Source organism: Rutidosis leptorrhynchoides, chromosome 2 (genome assembly GCF_046630445.1).
Source record: "Rutidosis leptorrhynchoides isolate AG116_Rl617_1_P2 chromosome 2, CSIRO_AGI_Rlap_v1, whole genome shotgun sequence".
Taxonomy (NCBI): Eukaryota; Viridiplantae; Streptophyta; class Magnoliopsida; order Asterales; family Asteraceae; genus Rutidosis; species Rutidosis leptorrhynchoides.
Window position 1 is genome coordinate 54,501,144 of NC_092334.1, and position 20,873 is coordinate 54,522,016.

At 32.9% G+C, this 20,873-nt stretch overlaps 1 protein-coding gene across 1 annotated transcript; it reads right to left on the minus strand.

Annotated features, from left to right (window-relative positions):
* Positions 1-18,507: 18,507 nt before the first annotated feature.
* Positions 18,508-20,850, minus strand: LOC139890878 (L-type lectin-domain containing receptor kinase IX.1-like). The gene has a single exon (XM_071873808.1). It carries the CDS (start codon positions 20,739-20,741, stop codon positions 18,720-18,722), a length of 2,022 nt encoding a protein of 673 aa, XP_071729909.1. The 5' UTR covers positions 20,742-20,850; the 3' UTR covers positions 18,508-18,719.
* Between the last annotated feature and the right edge of the window lie 23 nt (positions 20,851-20,873).

Here is a 20,873-nt window from a genome sequence, read left to right on the forward strand (position 1 = left end):
ATTGCACTCCGCTTGAGGGATTCTTAGTTAATTAAGGAAATATTTGTTTAAACATATAAAGGATTGGACCGTTAGGATAACCCAACGTGTTCATGGAAGTCTGATGTTATGCGAGGTGTATACGAAATAGTTATATTTATACTACGAAATACTATTAAATATGATACAATTTTACACAAGTTATTTATTTATTATTAGAGTGGATATACCTAAACCTTGCTACAATACTATAGGCAGTGTACCTAATCGTACAGTAGTGTAGTTTTTAGTAAGTCCGGTTCGTTCCGCAGGGAGCTAGCTGAGTCTAACGTTATATATATTTTAAACTATATTTGTATATATATATATATATATATATATATATATATATATATATATATATATATATATATATATATATATATATATATATATATATATATATATAAGTAATATTATTATTATTATAAAAGGGGGTTTTTGTGATGACCCGGGAATTTCCGACCAAATTTAAACTTTAATCTTTATAAGATTCCGACACGTTAGGCAAAGTCTATTAAACCGAGTCTCAAAATGTTGGAACTATATTTAACCATTGTCTGTTCCCGACGATTCACGAACAATTATTTGTAAATAGATATGTGTGTATGTATATTAAAAATAAATATTAAATGATTGTAATACTCGTTGGATGTTTCGATTATTATTAGAGAAGTTTAATTCGAACTTATATGATTTTAAGATAAACAGTGATCCGAAAATGAGTTCTATAAATTTTAGGCTTACTAAAAATGTATTTAGGATCTAATTATTAAATTTTAATACTTTTTATATTTAACCCCAAAAATGAGAGGGACAGTTGATGTAAAATTCATTTAACAAATTAAGAATCGAATTTTATACCATAACGATCAAAATAAATAAATATAGTTAATCTAAAAATATGAGATTTTCGGAGGACTTTTTGTCCGCCACTGATTAACATCGGGGCCCGATATCCTTTACGAATTTAAACTGTCGGCATATATTAATCAATTATAAAATAGTGTTTATCTTAGGAACACGTTTTATTATCATATATTATTTATTATATTATTTTATTTATTATTATATTATATAGTACATATTTCTGTTATCAATTACTATCCGTGATAATTGGATTATGATTGAGGAATACTGTTTAAATCATTTATGAGATATTATATCTCACCATGTATATTCCAATTATATTAGATCATCTCTCCGACCTAAAAACCTCAACACCACCGTTACCTTCTCGTTTGCTGTTTAGGATCACCAACAAAACCATATTTCACCACAATTACCATCACTCACCATATTCTATCATCAACTTCTTCCTTCGGTCATATTGAGCGGTCATATTGAACAACCGAGAACACCATCATATATACACCCTCCTTATGTCCACGGTCACCCTCAACCATCATAAACCAACCACCAATCTTTACTTACTACAACTACTGCAAACTGTTTTTGTTGCTATGTTGTGGTTGAACCAAGACGAAACCAAACACCATATTACACCAAACATGAAACTAGGGAGCTGTTGTACTAATCGGTTTCATCTATGAGCCAAGACAACCACCATCATCTCACCCCTATCAACCCAACATTACCACTTTTGACCAACGCCACCACTTGCTATTTATATATTTTTTTTTCTGATCAACACCTCAAACCCGCCACCACTAGCAAACCGTGAAACACCACCTCGGGCCACAAACGACTACCCTCTTACACCATGTACAACAACCCTACCACCGTCACATTGCTACTACTATGAACGTGTTTCTGTTTCTTCGTTACCCTCAACTTCTCCCCCTCTTTCATCCTCTCTTGCACTTCAACAGATTTTTGTTGTTGTTCTCTCGTAAACCCTCACCACTCAACCACGAAACCACTATCACTTTAAACCCATTAACCTTCTATTTTGTTTCGCTACTACTACTGTATCATCGCTGTTTCTGTTTTACTTCATGAAACCACAAACCTGCAAAGACCCATCGTCCCTACTGCAATTACTTTGCTGTCATTTTTTTTTTTAGAAACGAAAAGAAAAAGAGATAAGATAATGAAGACAAGATGATTATGATGCTACCACTGCACGTATTTTTTTTTTATTACCTTTTTGTCGACAAATTACAAAAAGTAATAACCACTTATGCAAGTTGGTGGATTATTGTTGTTGTCAATTTTCGGTGGAGCCTGGCATGGACAAAACACACGCACGAACATTTTTTTTTACTGGACTTTGTCATGGTGGATGGGCTAAGGGTTTGTACTTTGGCCCGTGACTTATTGGGCTTTTATTGGACCGAAAAATATACATGTTTGCTATTGGGCCGTGGTATTCTTTATTGGGTATCCTAGTTGGGTCGAAGCCCAATTTAGATGAGGAAGTTTATGATGAAGGCGATGATCAACTGCTGCTACATTTGTTGTTCTTGTCCGCTGCTATAATTTTTCTTTTTATCGAAAGCAAGATGATGAACATGGATGTACATGATACATGATGATGAAGAAGGAAATATGTCAAGATAGATATATATATATTACATAGTAATTTATCCGGGTTAAAACAGATAAAATGAAACAGACGAATGGTTTAAGTGAAAGTCAGATTAATGAGAGGTCGTGGGTTCAAGACTAGGCAGTGGGATTTTATTTTTTAAAAGCTTGGTTTCAAAGGTAGTCTTATTTATTATTATTATTTTTATTATTACTAGAATTAACATTATTATTACTTTTATCATTATTTTTATTATTACTATTATTATTATTATTTTTACAAGTATTATTATTTTTATCATTATTAATATTACTATTATCATTATTATTATTAAAAGTAACATTATTATTAAAGTTATAATTATTATTAAAATCATCATTTTTATTAAATTTATCATTTTTACTATCATTATTATTAACAACAACATTATTATTAAAATTATCATTTTTTTTATCATTAGAATTATTATAATTATCATTATTACTTATATAATAATATATTTAATGGATATAACATAACTATATTAATATTTTTTTTAATAAATACTAAATATTTATCTAAGGTATGGAAAATAAATATAATTAATTAAATTATTATTAAAACAAATAATTTACTAAAATAACAATTAATAAGAATATATGAATTTGTTCGATTACATTTATGTATGTTAATATATATAAAATTGATATAGGTTCGTGAATTCGAGACCAACCCTACACTTGTTCAATGACGTCATATGTATTTTTACTACAAAATACAGTATTGTGAGTTTCATTTGCTCCCTTTTTAATTGCTTTTGCAATATATATTTTTGGGCTGAGAATACATGCGCTGTTTTTATAAATGTTTACGAAATAGACACAAGTACTTAAAAATATATTCTACGTTGAGTTGTACCACTGGCATACTTCCCTGTAGCTTGGTAACTACTATTTACATGTGGTATTGTAAACGCGAATCTTGTTGATAGATCTATCGGGCTTGACAACCCCAACCGGACTGGATGACCAGTATTCAACGGTTGCACAGTACTTCGTTTCATTACTACACTTGGTATAGTGTAGGGAGATTTCATAATAAAGGGAATATGTGACGTTGATTAAATGTTAAGTATGGTTACCAAGTGCTCAACCACTTAGAATGCTTTACATACACTTGCGAATGTATTATGTTTATGATAACAGAAATCTTGTGGTCTATTAATATATTGAAATGATCGTTATGATAAACCTATGAACTCACCAACCTTTTGATTGACACTTTTAAGCATGTTTATTCTCAGGTACGAATTAAGTCTTCCGCTGTGCATTTGATCAATTTAAGGACATTACTTGGAGTCGATCATCGCAATGGGACCAAATGTTGATGACTTCGTCCAGGTGGATTAGGACGGGTCGTTTCAGTTTTTACCGTTTAATTACCGGTTTGTCGATTTTATGTCTTAAGTCACAATTAAAACCTAATGTAAAATATTAAAAATAAATATAACTTAATTTAAAGCGTAAATTAAATGACGATAATTAAAGTGCGATAAATTAAAGTGCGTTAAATAAAATGACGATAAATAAAATTGCGATGATTAAAAAGTACGATAATTAAAATGACGATAAATAAAATTGCAGTAAATAAAAGTGCGATGAGATATAAAATAAAGGAATTATGCATATTTAAACTTCCGTAACCATGATGTTTGACGTGTTGATTTTAATTTATTACCATATGTTAATTGTCCTTTGTCCTGGATTATTCGATATGTCCATCTGATTTTTGTCCATAACAGTCCATCAGTCATAAATATAAAGTGCGAGTGTCCTCGTCAAGTTATCCTTATACCCTGAAGATAAATATTCCAACTAATTGGGGACTTAAACTGTAATAAGGTTTTAATACATTGTTAATGATTACACCAGGTTATCGACTGTGTGTAATCCAAGGTTTTAATACTTTATTAACAATTACACCAAGTGTCCTTGTATGTAATCCACCCCTGTTTTAATGAGTCCATTGACTATTAATCCATTCCCGTGTCCGATTAAATGAACGATTATTAGTATTTATAAATATTCCGCCCATCGTGTCCGATCGAGTGTATATGGTTATTTATAGATACGTCAAATTGTAAATCTCTATATTAAATTAACGAACTATCATTCAGTTAAACAAATATAAAGCCCATTAATAGTCCATAGTCCAATTTCCACAAGTGTCGGTCTTTTGTCCAAACCCCAATTATGGTACAAAGCCCAATTACCCCGTCTTTAATATTTAGCCCAACATCATGATTACTTCGATTTAAATAAGCATAATAATAACTTAGCTACGAGACATTAATTTAAAAAGGTTGAACATAACTTACAAGGAGTATTAATAGCGTAGCGTTACACGGACAGAATTTCGACTTACAAACTTACAACATTCGCTAACATAACCTTATTATTAAACTTTAATATTAAAATTATAATATAAATTTAAATATATATTTTGAGAGTAAGAGATAGAAAAAGATGTACATAACTCGTCCGAAAAACTGACTTTTTATAGAACCTGGCCAGCTACAGTAACTCATGCGAGTGCATGAGTTTTGTGCCTTCTGGCCATGCGATCGCATGGCCAGCTGTTCCAGCTCACATTGAGTTTTAAACGGGGGCTGCGCGTATTTATTTAATATATAATATAATATATATAATTTTATATAATTAATTATATATTATATTATATTCTTGTGCATTGTTGACTTGTAATTTTAGCTCCGTTGCGTCGCGCGTTGATAGTTGGTTCATGTCCCCGTTCCGGATTTTTGAACGTCCTTTCGTACACGGAGATATCTTGTACTTTGCATTCCGCGGCTCGTACTCTTGTAATTTTTAGACGTTTCTCATCAATAATTCGAACCACTTGGATTGTACTTTGTACTTTTTAGCTTTTTGATCATTTGCGTCTTCAAATCGTCGTTTTCTTGTTTTGTCTTCGCACTTATTTATTTAAACGAATATTACATAAAAATAGAACAATTACAACTAAAAGCTTTACATATTAGAAGGATTTTGTGCCTAAATATATGTTCATTTGGAGCACTATCAAATATCCCCACACTTGAACGTTGCTTGTCCTCAAGCAATACAGAACTTGAAATTAAATCACACTTCACTCGAATCACTTTTTTATTCTCACACTTTATACATCAGAGATTTTGATACGGCGGTATAAACAATGATAGTAACAATGTGGTTTACAGTCCCACATGACTTATAAAATTTAGATCCTTAAGGAAATTGGATTTTTATGAAAACATTTGATCTTTTGAAAATTCATTCTAGCTTTTACCCTAGATAAGTTTTCCGGAATAAACCTTCACCAGTGTTGCAAAATGTTTTTGTGGGTTTGTGAGTTTCAGATTTTTTTTTAAAATTTTAGCTCAAAACTTGCGGTTTTGTGTCACCCACTTGCTAACCTTGTATTAGGAAAACAACATGTCCAGTATACTTGTTCCGTATATTACCTTTCGGTAAACTACCGTCCGATTGTAAAGGAAAGCGATGAACAAGCAACTGTTAAGGCAATGTCCCATGACATGCAGATAATTATGGTCAAAAATGTGTCGGATGTAATTACTATCCTTTGTAGGAGAAATAGTAAAGACCACCCTATAATTTTTCGGTCTGGCACAAGGTCCTGTCTCTGACCATGCTATGCAACCACCGTTCTTACGGTTGACACCCGATTTGGTTCAGGTGACCTAATGAATTCCGATGAATTCCTAGGATTTTACGTTCAATGGTAATGAACGCATTGAAAATAGGTTTTCAGAAAATAAATCGGTTTGTAATTTTGATCAAAATATTTTCTCGTTCAAGCTCGATTTTAGATATCATTGAATTCCATGAGTTTGTAATTCTCAATCTTTAAAGTTAATCTCAAGGATTGAGTAATATCAGGCTTAAAAGCTGATTTTAATCTTTAAGGAGATTATCCTTTCTGGGGGTCTGATTCATTAGTCTTATCAAGCTAATTTGCACGGCGCCCTCCCCATTTTATGAGACAGATCCTCTCATGGTTAGGATAAGTCTGACCACTTGGCAACCCTGTTTAATGCTGAGGTCCGTGGATTTCCTGCTGATTTTAGAGATGACTTTTCTAGATTTTTCGTCAACCTACAGCTGGTCTGGACGACAACTTCCTAACCTAAATCAAGAAGCGCGTGTCTTTTTCGGAAGATTTACTTCCTTTTAATGATGGAATTGATTCATCGTGTAGATCCATCTTTCTTTCAAATGTATTACAATAAATCGGGTAAAACTGATTAGTTTAGTCCAAAGCAAAAGTACCTGCAATAATCTTGTACAAATATGTGATATATGTTTTGAAGAACTTGGTAAATTCTTCCCACACTTAGCTTTTATTTATTCTTTTCTTTGCCTTTTTATTCTCCTTTATTCCATTTTAAATGAATTCAAGCGTTTTGGGTTGTTTCTCCATTTATGTTCTCTCCGAGGTAATAATAATTTCGGTATTATCACCTAGTTTTATCGTTCATAAATATGTATAAACATGATTTTGAATTCATTTAGTTGAAATTTTTCAAATTTTCACAAAATTTGGCAATTAAACTAAGTGTAAACCCGAGAGAATTTATAACCCTTCCCCACACTTGAGATCATGCAATGCCCTCATTTGCATGAAATTAAACTATAATTATAAATTCATAAGGGTAATTAGTGTAGATAAGTGATTAAAAATACCGAGTTTGCAAACATATTATTTTATATCACATTTGATATTTTGCATCTTGTCGTCAAAATTAGTAGCTTTTGCTGAATTTTAATGTCAGTCTTTGAAAGTGCGCTGTTTTACCCTGTTTTATACATAAACTACAAACATATAATATATATATATATATATATATATATATATATATATATATATATAATAAAACCTTTATTTATTCAAATAATTTAAATGAATAATTTTTTAAAATTTTATGTCCTTTTACTTTAGGTAGTTTCGGTATGTTTACCTAGTCCGTCCTCGACAAAATTTAAAATTTGTCATTTTTAAAGCGTTTGTTTTAAAAGCAAAGATTTTTGGGTTTTTTAATTTTTTTTTGTATACTTTAGATCAATAATATTAAAAATAATGATAACAAAATTTTTCGTCCCGTCTTTGGGTAAAGCAATTTCGGATCCATGACCTAGTCTTCAACTTACGATGAATTTTAGAAATCATTTTTTTAAACTTAATGAAATAAAGTAAATTTTATTTTTAAATTCACAAAAAATATTAAATTTAAAAATGCATATAAATTTCATATAAAACCTATAAAACAAAAAATTTAGAATGGGGGGAGAAAACTAGTTCTTTAGTGTCTGCTAGTGGAAAAGACCAATCGGATTCTATTCTCGGAACTATACGAAAACAGAACAACTAACTCTAGACATCATTTTCTTTTTAGAACATTTGAATCTCCCCACACTTAGGTAGCTGTGGTGTCGAAATTGTGATTAATTTCATCGTCAATTTCTCTTGAACCATAATCAATTTGCATATCTGTGACTTTTGCTTTAAGCCGTTGGTCGGATTCCTGTGTAATATCCACAAATTCAACTAGTTTTGCCTTTTCTTTAGGCGATAGATTGGATACTAACCAGCTACATAACTTAAAGTTCCCCTTGGTTCTGGCATCACGAATCCGTTTAATAAGTTTTTTCATTGAACTATTAATAACGGGGTCATTTAATTTCGCATCAACAACGGGGTTCTTTGTTATCAAGTCATCATTAGGTGTTACTTCATATTTCCCACACTTAGGCGTTTTATTATTGTTAAGCACTACCGTTGGAGTTGGTAAAACAATATGCTCCTTACCAATCATTTTTGTTGGTTCAACGGTTTTGGTTGGTGGAGATTTAGCCTTTTGACTCACAAAGGTGATTGATTTTTCATCATTACTAAGTGTCATTCTACCCTCTTTTACATCAAATAACGCCCCGGTGGACGCTAAGAATGGTCGACCTAAAATTAGAGGAACGTTTGAGTCCTCTTCTATGTCAATGACAATAAATTCGACTAGAAAGGTTAAATTACCTACTTGAACGGGTAGGTTGTCAGCAATTCCAACTGGGTGCCTAATGGTTTGATCAAAGAGTCAAACACTCATTTCCGTTGGACTTAGCTCACCTACTCCTAATCTCTTAGATAATGAAAGAGGCATAACACTCACACTCACACCTAAATATGCTAGTGCATCATACATGACACAATCACTAAGTAGACAAGGAACAATAAATTCACCCGGATCACCCAACCTTGCTGGAGGTTTTGGTGGAACTGTCTTCACCGGGTTTATTTTTACGGTTTTTGTTTCTTGTACTTTCTTATTCTTCTTCTTCTTTCCCGAGGTATCACAAACTTTATTACCTATTACTTGCTCATACTCAACTCCTTTTTCTTGGAAACATGATGGGTGGTCTGTATGGTGCCACCACTGGCTTTACATACTCGGGTGGTGGTGGTGGTGGTGGTGGTGTTGTAACTTCTTCATTTTTACTCACATCAAAAACCTTCCCATCTTCTGATGCTGGTTTTTCAGAATTTGTTGAAACCATATTAACATTCTCATTCCGAGGATTTACTTCAGTATTACTCGGTAGCTTTCCTTGTTCCCTCTCACTCATCATGATAGCAAGAGTACCTATGTGTTTTTCTAGATTCAGAATGGAAGCTTGTTGAGTTCTTAATGACTGATCAAACCTCTCATTCGTTTGGGTTTGAGATGTAATAAATTGTGTTTGAGATTCCATTAGCTTTGCCATCATTTCTTCTAGATTTGGCTTTTTCTCTTCGGTTTGTTGTGGTGGTTTATACAAGCCAGGTCTTTGTTGATTGAAAGTGTTGTTTTGAGTTGGTTGGTTATTTGGACCTTGTTGGTTATACGAGTTATTGTTGGGTCCATTTGGATTGTAAAGAATGTTTTAATTTCGATTGAAGTTTGGCCTTGGCGGTTGATAATTATTTTGATAATTATTTCCCGGCCTTTGGTTCATGTAGGAAACATTCTCACGTTGTTCCATCGTTTGCTCAATGTGACAATCTTTTGTTAAGTGTGGTCTACCGCATTGCTCACAACTAGGGATGGCAATGGATCGGATATGGAGCGGGTGATGCCGTATCCATATCCATATCCATTTAGTTTTTGTTCATCCATATCCATATCCATTTAGTTTCAGGTCATCCATCCATATCCATATCCAGTGGATTAAGCGGGTTAATGAATATCCAATGGATATTATAAAAATATTACGATTTTTTTTTATATGCGATTAAAATAAAAATTTAGTATATCAGAAATAAACATAACATGACATATCTAAAATCTACCCATAAGAATGTGTAATATTTGTTGAAGATATAACAAAATTTATTAATTTTACTATAAAACATGGATTATGAAAAATTAAATATGAAATTTGCAAGTTTATTTTATTAGATATGCGTGCTTTATTGTAATATATTATAGTTATTTCATTAAAAGGTTTAAAGTAAAATATAAATCTAACGATAAATGAACTTGTAATAGTAAATATGTAAGCATATATCTATATTTATGTATTTGTATATGTTTTCGGGTGGTAATGGATATATCCATGGATGAAACTTTTCATCCATGTCCATATCCATATCCATTTAGGTTCATCCATATCCGTATCCATATCCATTTAGGTTCGTCCATATCCATCACGAAGCGGGTGGATCGGGTAGCCATTGTCATCCCTACTCACAACTGATTCGTATTGCGTGAATATCTTTAGTCATCTTTTCCATTCGTCTCTCGAAAGCATCTATTTTTGCGGAAACGGAATCAAAGTCATGGCTAGAATTAGCCGCTTTAGATGAACGAAAGATATCTTTTTCCTGGTGCCACTCATGTGAGTGGGAGGCTGTGTTATCAATAATTTTGTGAGCTTCAGTTGCGGTTTTCTTCATAATGGAACCACCAGCTGCTATGACGATGTCTTTTCGTGTAGTAATGTCACATCCTTGGTAGAATATTTGTACTATTTGATAAGTATCTAAACCGTGCTGAGGATATCCTCTCAACAACTTTCCAAATCTTGTCCACTCCTCATATAATGTTTCATTTGGCTTTTGCGTGAACGTAACAATTTCTCCTTGAAGTCACACGGCTTTAGATGCCGAAAAGAATTGTTTAAGAAATTTTTCAACTAAAACATCCCATGTGTCAATCGCCCCTTTAGGTAACAATTCTAACCAATCTTTGGCTTCTCCCTTTAAAGTCCAGGGAAATAACATGATATATATCTGTTCATCCTCCACTTCTCGGATTTTGAATAGAGTACAGATCCTATTAAAGGTTCGAAGATGTTCGTTTGGATCTTCTTTTGGCGTTCACTATATTGGCATTGATTAGTTACCATGTGTAGAATTTGTCCTTTGATTTCATAATCTGGCGCATTAATGTCTGGCTTAATAATGGCGTGTCCTTGGCCCGTGCGTGTGGCTCTCATTCGATCTTCCATACTTAGAGGTTCCGTTACTTTCATAATTGAAATTGTTGAATACGAATCATTAGAGGATTCTGATTTAACGGTTTGTGGTTCAGGAGGATTGATTAGTGGTTCTGGATCTTGGAATTGTCCTTGAATATCCTCCGGGTTTTCAATTTTGAAGTCGGGTTCAAAAAATGGATTATCGGGATTTTGAGTTGGAGTATTTGTTTGACTACATGATGATTCTAAAGAAAAATCAACGGCGATAATATTGGCTAGATGTCTTGATCGAGTTACAGGTGGTGAACGTATGAAAGGTGGTGAACGTTTTGCTCGATGCATTCACTGAATATCCTACTAGTTATAAAAGATAAAAATTATATAAGTTATCAAATTAATAGACTTTTCTGATTTTGTCCACGTTTTGAATAGCCAATAGATGCAGCAGGTAGCCAGGACCCTTTAAATCGGAAGCCCACAACTCGCCACTAACAAATTCAACTATTACTACGAACCAGAAAATTTTGGATGTCTATCAATTTAACCGCTTAAAATAATTTTTCGTCAAAGTTTAAAGAAAATAAAATCTATGTCCTAAAAACTAGAGCGTCGAGAAATAAGAAACAAAAAAGAGTGCGTCGTAAAACGTCGAAAAATAAAAGGTCGAAAAACAAATGTCGAAAAACAAGCAGTCCAAAAATAAAAATAAGAAAATAAAGCGTCGAAACTTAAAAGTCTAAAAACTAAAAATTAAAACTTACGTCTAAAGGTATTAAAGCTTAAAAGGAATTCTATATCCAAAACGGCAATAACTTAAAAAGCACTAAAATATTAAAGCGATAAGCGATGTCGTAAATTTCTAAAGCGTCTAAATCTTAATCTAAAGAAAAAGCACTTAAGGGATTTTACGACAAAGCCTAAAAACTAGAAATATAAAAATAACTATGGCAAAAATACTAAACTTAAAACTATATAGCGAACGATAAATATTACAAAATAAACGATAAAAATACAAATTATAACTAAAATGATAAAAATACAAATTTTATAAAGATATTATTTTTATATTATTATTTTATAAAAGTATTAATTTTATATAATTAAAAATAATATATAAACTTAATATTACAATTTAAAAATAAAGACTAGAATTAAAAACTAATTAATAAACTTAAACCCTAAATAATAATAATAATAATAATAATAATAATAATAATAATAATAATAATAATAATAATAATAATAATAATAATAATAATAATAATAATAATAATAATAATAATAATAATAATAATAAATTAAAAACCCTACCTGCAATAAATGCGTCAAAGGATCAGCCTGTCAGACGATCATGCGATCGCATGAATATTAGGCGTTGGGCTAATGCGATCGTATGGCCCAATAATCCAGATCTAATTCGGGCTTTTTAAACTGACTCGGCCCGTTTTTAATTTATTTATTTTTATTTGATTTTTAATTTTAATAAAGAAAATATTTATAGAATATTTATATAAAATATAATAAACTTATATTTTAAAATCTTAAAAATAAAAGTATTTTTTAATTCTATATATAAAGTCTTAATATATATATATATATATATATATTTTCTTTTTATTATTTTTAACACTTATTATAAATACAAAATATTTTTACAAAATAAGAAATAATATATTTTTACAAAAATATAGTTTTACTAAAATATAGCGTAAAAATATAGCGTTTCGCCGATTCCCCGGCAGCGGCGCCAAAAATATTTGATGTTATGCGAGGTGTATACGAAATAGTTATATTTTTACTACGAAATACTATTAAATACGATACAATTTTACACAAGTTATTTATTTATTATTAGAGTGGATATACCTAAACCTTGCTACAACACTATAAGCAGTGTACCTAATCGTACAGTAGTGTAGTTTTTAGTAAGTTCGGTTCGTTCCGCAGGGAGCTAGCTGAGTCTAACGCTATATATATTTTAAACTATATTTATCTGTGTGTATATATATATATATATATATATATATATATATATATATATATATATGTAATATTATTATTATTATAAAAGGGGGTTTTTACCGTTTAATGACCGGTTTGTCGATTTTATGTCTTAAGTCACAATTAAAACCTAATGTAAAATATTAAAAATAAATATAACTTAATTTAAAGCGTAAAGTAAATGACGATAATTAAAGTGCGATAAATTAAAGTGCGTTAAATAAAATGACGATAAATAAAATTGCGATGATTAAAAAGTACGATAATTAAAATGAAGATAAATAAAATTGCAGTAAATAAAAGTGCGATGAGATATAAAATAAAGGAATTATGCTTATTTAAACTTCTGTAACCATGATGTTTGACTTGTTGATTTTAATTTATTACCATGGGTTAATTGTCCTTTGTCCTGGATTATTCGATATGTCCATCTGGTTTTTGTCCATAACAGTCCATCAGTCATAAATATAAAGTGCGAGTGTCCTCGTCAAGTTATCCTTATACCCTGAAGTTAAATATTCCAACTAATTGGGGACTTAAACTGTAATAAGGTTTTAATACATTGTTAATGATTACACCAGGTTATCGACTGTGTGCAATCCAAGGTTTTAATACTTTATTAACAATTACACCAAGTGTCCTTGTATGTAATCCATCCCTGTTTTAATGAGTCCATTGACTATTAATCCATTCCCGTGTCCGGTTAAATGAACGATTATTAGTATTTATAAATATTCCACCCATTGTGTCCGATCGAGTGTATATGGTTATTTATAGATACGTCAAATTGTAAATCGCTATATTAAATTAACGAACTATCATTCAGTTAAATAAATATAAAGCCCATTAATAGTCCATAGTCTAATTTCCACAAGTGTCGGTCTTTTGTCCAAACCCCAATTATGGTACAAACCCAATTACCCCGTCTTTAATATTTAGCCCAACAACATGATTACTTCGATTTAAATAAGCATAATAATAACTTAGCTACGAGACATTAATTTAAAAAGGTTGAACATAACTTACAATGAGTATTAATAGCGTAGCGTTACACGGACAGGATTTCGACTTACAAACTTACAACATTCGCTAACATAACCTTATTATTAAACTTTAATATTAAAATTATAATATAAATATAAATATATATTTTGAGAGTAAGAGATAGAAAAAGATGTACATAACTCGTCCGAAAAACTGACTTTTTATAGAACCTGGCCAGCTACAGTAACTCATGCGAGTGCATGAGTTTTGTGCCTTCTGGCCATGCGATCCCAGCTCACATTGAGTTTTAAACGTGGGCTGCGCGTATTTATTTAATATATAATATAATATATATAATTTTATATAATTAATTATATATTATATTATATTCTTGTGCATTGTTGACTTGTAATTTTAACTCCGTTGCGTCGCGCGTTGATAGTTGGTTCATGTCCCGGTTCCGGATTTTCGAACGTCCTTTCGTACGCGAAGATATCTTGTACTTTGCGTTCTGCGGCTCGTACTCTTGTAATTTTCAGACGTTTCTCATCAATAATTCGAACCACTTGTATTGTACTTTGCACTTTTTAGCTTTTTTATCATTTGCGTCTTCAAATCATCGTTTTCTTCTTTTGTCTTCGCACTTATTTATTTAAACGAATATTACATAAAAATAGAACAATTACAACTAAAAGCTTTACATATTGGAAGGATATTGTGCCTAAATATATGTTCATTTGGAGCACTATCAAAGTCAAACCTAACTTGGCCATGGTGTTCTTTATGGTTGAACTCTTTTAAGGGCCTAACTACCTTTTTAAACCCAATCATTAATGAAAGCATCAAAACACATCACGTCTCTCGGATAAGGCACATCCTGTATCCTATTATGCTTAAGAAAGTTTAGACCTTTGTGGAATGTTAATACGTCACCCAACCGAGTCGCTCAATTAGATGAACCGTCTGCATGCGTATGCCTGTAGTCAGACTGCACGAGCGTCGGGGGTAAGGGACGTTGCTGTCTATTTAGAATCTTCAAGCCTAACGCATTACCTAGTAACATGTCTTATGACAGGGGCGTTTAGGACTAGTGTAATGAATACAAGGTCACTACCTATTCATGAGCCAGCATTCCATAATTTCGGTAAAGTAACTGACGAAACCATATTATGCACTTTTTTAACCTTATCTGAATTACGAATTTTATCGCATTTACTTTATTTTACTTTATAAACTAGAAAACCCAAAATTAGGTAATAAACCACTACTCCTTCTCTTTAAGATTATCTTAAGCTTTAATTATAGATTCAATTCTACTGATATCTTAAAAATACGATCCTAGGTCATACCTTCCTTACTCACCATAATAAGGAGTAGTACGATTTAGGCCCCGCTAAATATAAATTTAAAACTATTACCTCCTCTCCCTATAGCTGATTCTGACGCCTTGCGGTCTAACGACACCGCATAAATAAAACTGTCCGTTTCGGTCATATCAAACCCTAATTTTCTTCTTCACCAAATACACCAAGAGAGATCAATAACCACGAATCGAACCTTACAGCTCTGATACCATGAAGACACTTATAATAAACTTTAATTTACAGAAACAATAACACTTCTCAAACTTAATCAATCACAATCTCAAACAATTACAAATTAGAAAACTAAAAACCAGATGTCTTAAACTATTACAAAACACAGAAGGTTGCAATCTCACAACACTAAATCTCACAAACAACACATAAAATCATCAAGAAGATGAATCATCTGAATACTTAAACTTGAAACCCTAGATGAGAGAAAAAGATGAAAAACAAACTTTAGATCTGGAAAACTGAAATGAAAGAAATCGGGTATAAAAGAGCATTTACACTCCAAAGCTCCAGCACAATAACTTAAGCCCAATGGATCAATTTATAATAACTTAAGCCCAAGATTTATAATAATTTAAGCCTAAGATGGAAGCCTGCTACACATGAATCTGCTATCAGCCCAGTATCCCTCCATCTTTGCAAAATGACGGCTGCAGTCCTTAGGGTTTTTGATCTTTTCATCTCAATACCTGAAATATGCTAGAAACCAAAAATAAGAATACAACTTAAATAAATTAAGAAACTAAGCTTGCTATATTTATATTTATAAATTTAACATTTGTTTTGAGGAAGGTCCGATTGTCGTTTTGAATTTTATTTTCGTGTGAGCAAATTGTCGATTAAATAATTTGTGTGATCAAAAGTAATCCCTTTTAATCAAAGTGGGTAGGCAACAAATAAATAAATTTGAGCTCATAGGAGCCGACTGGCCCAATTACTAGTTAATACTAATAGCCCAATACTAATAGCCCAGTGGTATCATTTCTTAAGGAGGTTGTACCTCATTGTGTGAAAGTTTTTGGCGATTGAGCGCAAGTTTGAGTTTTACTCATGACTACAATCAAATATAAAGTGACTTTTTTTAACAGTGAGATTGGAGTCACTGACAGGAGATCACAAATGGAGTTACCACCACCAATCATATATGTCCACGTGTCAACGATGTTTTACCGAACAACTTCCATAGAACAGGCTCAGGCTCTGTGAGTAGTCATCCTTGGGAAGCACTCCCTAAACAACTATCATAGGACATGCTCATATAGTGATGTTTCCAGATGACTCCATAACCAAATTGGCAAACAAATTGCATTATGTAATTTCCATGTGAGACTTAAACTCGAGATCTCACGGGCACCCAGAAGGGCGTTAACCGCTCAGCTAAATGGAGTTAGTTCCATCATAAAGTGATATGATCCTTGGTTATGTTACATAGAGTATTCAATGGAAGTGTTTTACAGACTTTCAAATTTTATGATGTAAATTTGGTAGGTTACTTAAAATATAAAGGAAATTTTTTCGAATATACCCGGTTTTCTTTTCCGTTTTGCGAATCAATAATTTTAGAGCGACGACGGCCATCCGCTTTATGGATTACTTGGAAGTAGCACGGTCAATACCTGTGGTCAAACGGAATTTATATTGCAAAGCATTTAAGTGCAGTGTATGTTTGTTAAAAAAATAAAATAAAAATAAGAACCCCAAGTTTCCAACCCAAAATGTACGTTAAGTGAGGTGGGAAGCGACCCCAAAGTCCTCAAACGATATACACCAACAAGAACGTTAAGAAAACTTCCAAATTTTGAAACCCAAAAAATACGTTGTTGTCCAGGTGTTTACACGTACGTATCACATTTGATTATTTAAAAATAGCATGTATTCGAATCAATTAATTATTTAAAAAATGTATGTGTTCGTATCAATTATCATTAGATATTTATGTGAAAATCTTTAAATCAATACATTTTTCTGTAAAAGTTGTACATTGAATAATGCAAATTTACGTTAGGCGTTAAATTGTAAGATGTAAACCGGCATCTTTGAGGGGAGTATCGGCAGCAAAGATTCAAAGTTAGGACTTTAATTGCTTGTCTCATTGATGGACTAAATTCTGAATTAGCTAGGTTGGTCGTCTTTGGTTTGCACGGTATATCAGCGATGCTCGATTTTATAGATAGTTTTTCTTGATTGTATCTGTGTAGCTTTCTAGGTACGAGCTTTATCCCGTTACCCTTTTAATTTTTCGGTTGTTTGGTTGTTGGCGTTTTTCTTGAAAACGTCTTAGTTTTGATCTTTTTTTTTTTTTTTAAGAAAATTTTGTTAGACAATAATAAGGCCCACGTCTGTATGTGGACTTAGTGTCCATTAGGGTTTATTTAGGTTTTAGGGTTTATGTACTTTATAAATACTACACTATAATGAAATAATATTCACGGGTTCTATTATCCTCTAACAAAATTGAGTTAGAGTGCACACACCATGACCAATGTGGCAAAAATTAGGATTAATCGCTGATTATTTGGCTATTAATCGGTTTGTCAGTGTGGTGGCCGTTACGATTAGGTAAATCAGTCCAAATAATTGGGCATGCATAAGTTGAAGACGGTTTAATCAGTTACAATGTTGTGAAAATAAGATTTAATTCTCAATTAATCAGTTTTTTGGAGGTCCAATCCGAATATCAAAAGCAGACAACCCTGGAATCCTGGATCAACCACCAGACAACAGGGAATTTGCAGGATTAATTGTGATTAATCCGGATAAATTGGTCAACATCCGAATAATCGGTCAATAGTCAAAGTAGGGATTAATCGGTCAAAGTTAAACTTAGTTAATGAAGGTCCACATATAATTACTTCCTGATTTTTCGATAACTCCGTCTATGTCCCAACCATTAAAATCCTCGATTAGTGATAATTAGTCAATGGTTAATTAGCATGAGTCAACATGAGTCGTTGTCCGGGTTAAATATTCATACTGTTTATAGAAAATTGGTTAATTGATTTGTTAATCACTGTATTGGTTGTTGCTTGATGGTTGAGTTGGGTTGCCGTCTTCAGACATGGAGATCGACCAACCATTTTGAAAGAAGATTGATACATTAAACCCTTAGCTTTAATAACAACTGAGACAAATATATTGAATAATTCTTAATTAACCAAGTGAGTAATTATAATGATATTAAGTTTCCATTTACAGAGCCATATAACTGTGGTGCCTTATATTTTTAAAGCAAGGACTTATAATTATCTTGGAAACAACAACATCGTTCTAATCCCACTCAGATTTGCATCCTTCTCCTCCTCTTTTTTTTTCCTCCTAAAATCAACGACCATGTACGTAAGAACCTTATATCGTTCCCATTGAAGTACTTGATGATTGGATTTCGACAGTAGAAGAGACGGGAGCTGTCGAGGAAGATGCCGTTGACATTAAGGAAGATGTCAAGTAAGATGCCACCGGCATCTTTGAGGGTAATGTAGGCAAGGAAGCTTGAGAATTCAATACTTGAACTACTTGTCTCATCGATGGGCGAAATTCTGAATCTGGGTGCACGCACCATAACCCTAGGATCATCAAACGTATGATCTCCTCTTCTTCAAATTCGAACCCTAGTTGTTGATCAACAGCGTCTAAAAGAGTCCCATTGCCGTAGTGCTCCCAAACCCATTCTGGTAACCGAATTTGCCTTTTTTGAGCGTTATATTCAAAGGGTTTTCTCCCGCATGCTATTTCTAACACAACAACCCCAAAGCTAAAAACGTCCGATTCTTTGCTAGCTTTGCCTGTCACTGCACATTCGGGAGCCATGTAGCCCAACGTACCGGCCAACATAGTGGTTTGAGACCCTTTGTCATGGTCAACCATCTTAGCTAAGCCAAAATCACCAAGCTTTGCATTAAATTTCGAGTCCAATATCACGTTACTAGATTTGATATCTCTATGCAAAACACATTTCTCCCATTCTTCATGTAGATATAGCAAAGCAGAAGCTATACCATGGGCAATTCTGTACCTTGTAGCCCAAGTCAACAAGCTCTTTCCGTTAAACAGATGTAAATCTAAGCTTCCATTTTCCAAATATTCATAAACAAGCAAGAGTTCACCTTTCTCGTGGCACCATCCTTTGAGTTCCACAAGATTTCTGTGTCTCAATTGGCTAATGATCTTAACTTCCGATGCATACTCCTTGATCCCTTGTTCTGAAGTCTTCGACACCCGTTTAACTGCAACATAAGTGCCTAGATCTTTCAGGAAGCCTTTATAAACCCCTCCGAAACCACCCTGCCCAAGCTTGTTTGTCTCCACAAAGCCACTAGTTGCCTTAACTAATTCGTGATAAGAGAATCTTTTAGGCCCGGTGCCCATTTCAAAGTCTTTGTTCATCTCCGTACCAAATGCATCTTCATCCACTTCTTCACCTTTATTTCTTTTCCTCCACAAGAAGAAAGCAAATGCAAGTACAACAAATAATCCAACACTTAACATACCCACAACAATCATTGTCTTATGTTTGCTCAACCCTGAACCATTGTGGCTCGTCGTTGGTTGTTGGCTCATGTTTGGCGGTTGGCTCGCTGGTGGTGGTGCAGCCTCAACTTGTAATTCTGAACTACTAAAATTCCAAGATTTTACCGTATTTGTCTCAAACAGATTACCGGTTGCAGCAGAAAAGCCAAAAATAACCCATTCAGGCAATACTTTACTAAAATCAATGGTATGATCTAGTTTAATAAAAGTATGCTCAGTATTGGAGACTACAACATCAAGAGTTTTCGATAAAGAATCATAGTTTATGGAAGCTCGATTCTGGACTCCTACTTTTACATCAGCGTCCCATTGTTGAGATGTAACAGAAACAAGAGAGTTAACATCGATGCCTACATGCTTCTGATACACGGAAATATTTGTTGCTTTGTCCCACACATTGTTCCCAAAAGTATCAAATTCAACCGCGACAAATCGATATGACGACATGTTATAAGTAGTTTCATTAATCGGTAGCCCCAAAGCTCCACCTGATGATACTAACGTATTATTTTCCGCAAGGAAGAATGTGAGGCCATCACCAAAATCTCTAGACCCGTTTGAACTAATAACGAATGAGAATTCGGTATTAAAGCTCGCTAGCTGCCCAGAGCTTTTGTCCCAAAGATGAAGCAGTTCGAAGTATGTTGCTCGTCCCGCAAAATGGCTTGAATTTGATGTATTGTTTTTCAGGGTCACCTGGATTCCTTCATTGGATACATGAGCATCTTTGTCAAATCGGAACTTGTCACTATTTTTAGGAATAATATTTGTAAGATTGAAAGAAATTGAAGTTGCATAAGGGATTAAGACAAGAAGGAGACATGCAGTAATCAAGGACATGATTATGGGATTTTGAGGTTGTTTACTTATTATTGGTTTGGTTAAGTGACAATTAGCTTTCAAAAATGAAACTATTGCAGGAAGTATATTTCATGTACGTAGCTTCCTAGTCATGTACCAAGCAAAACTGTT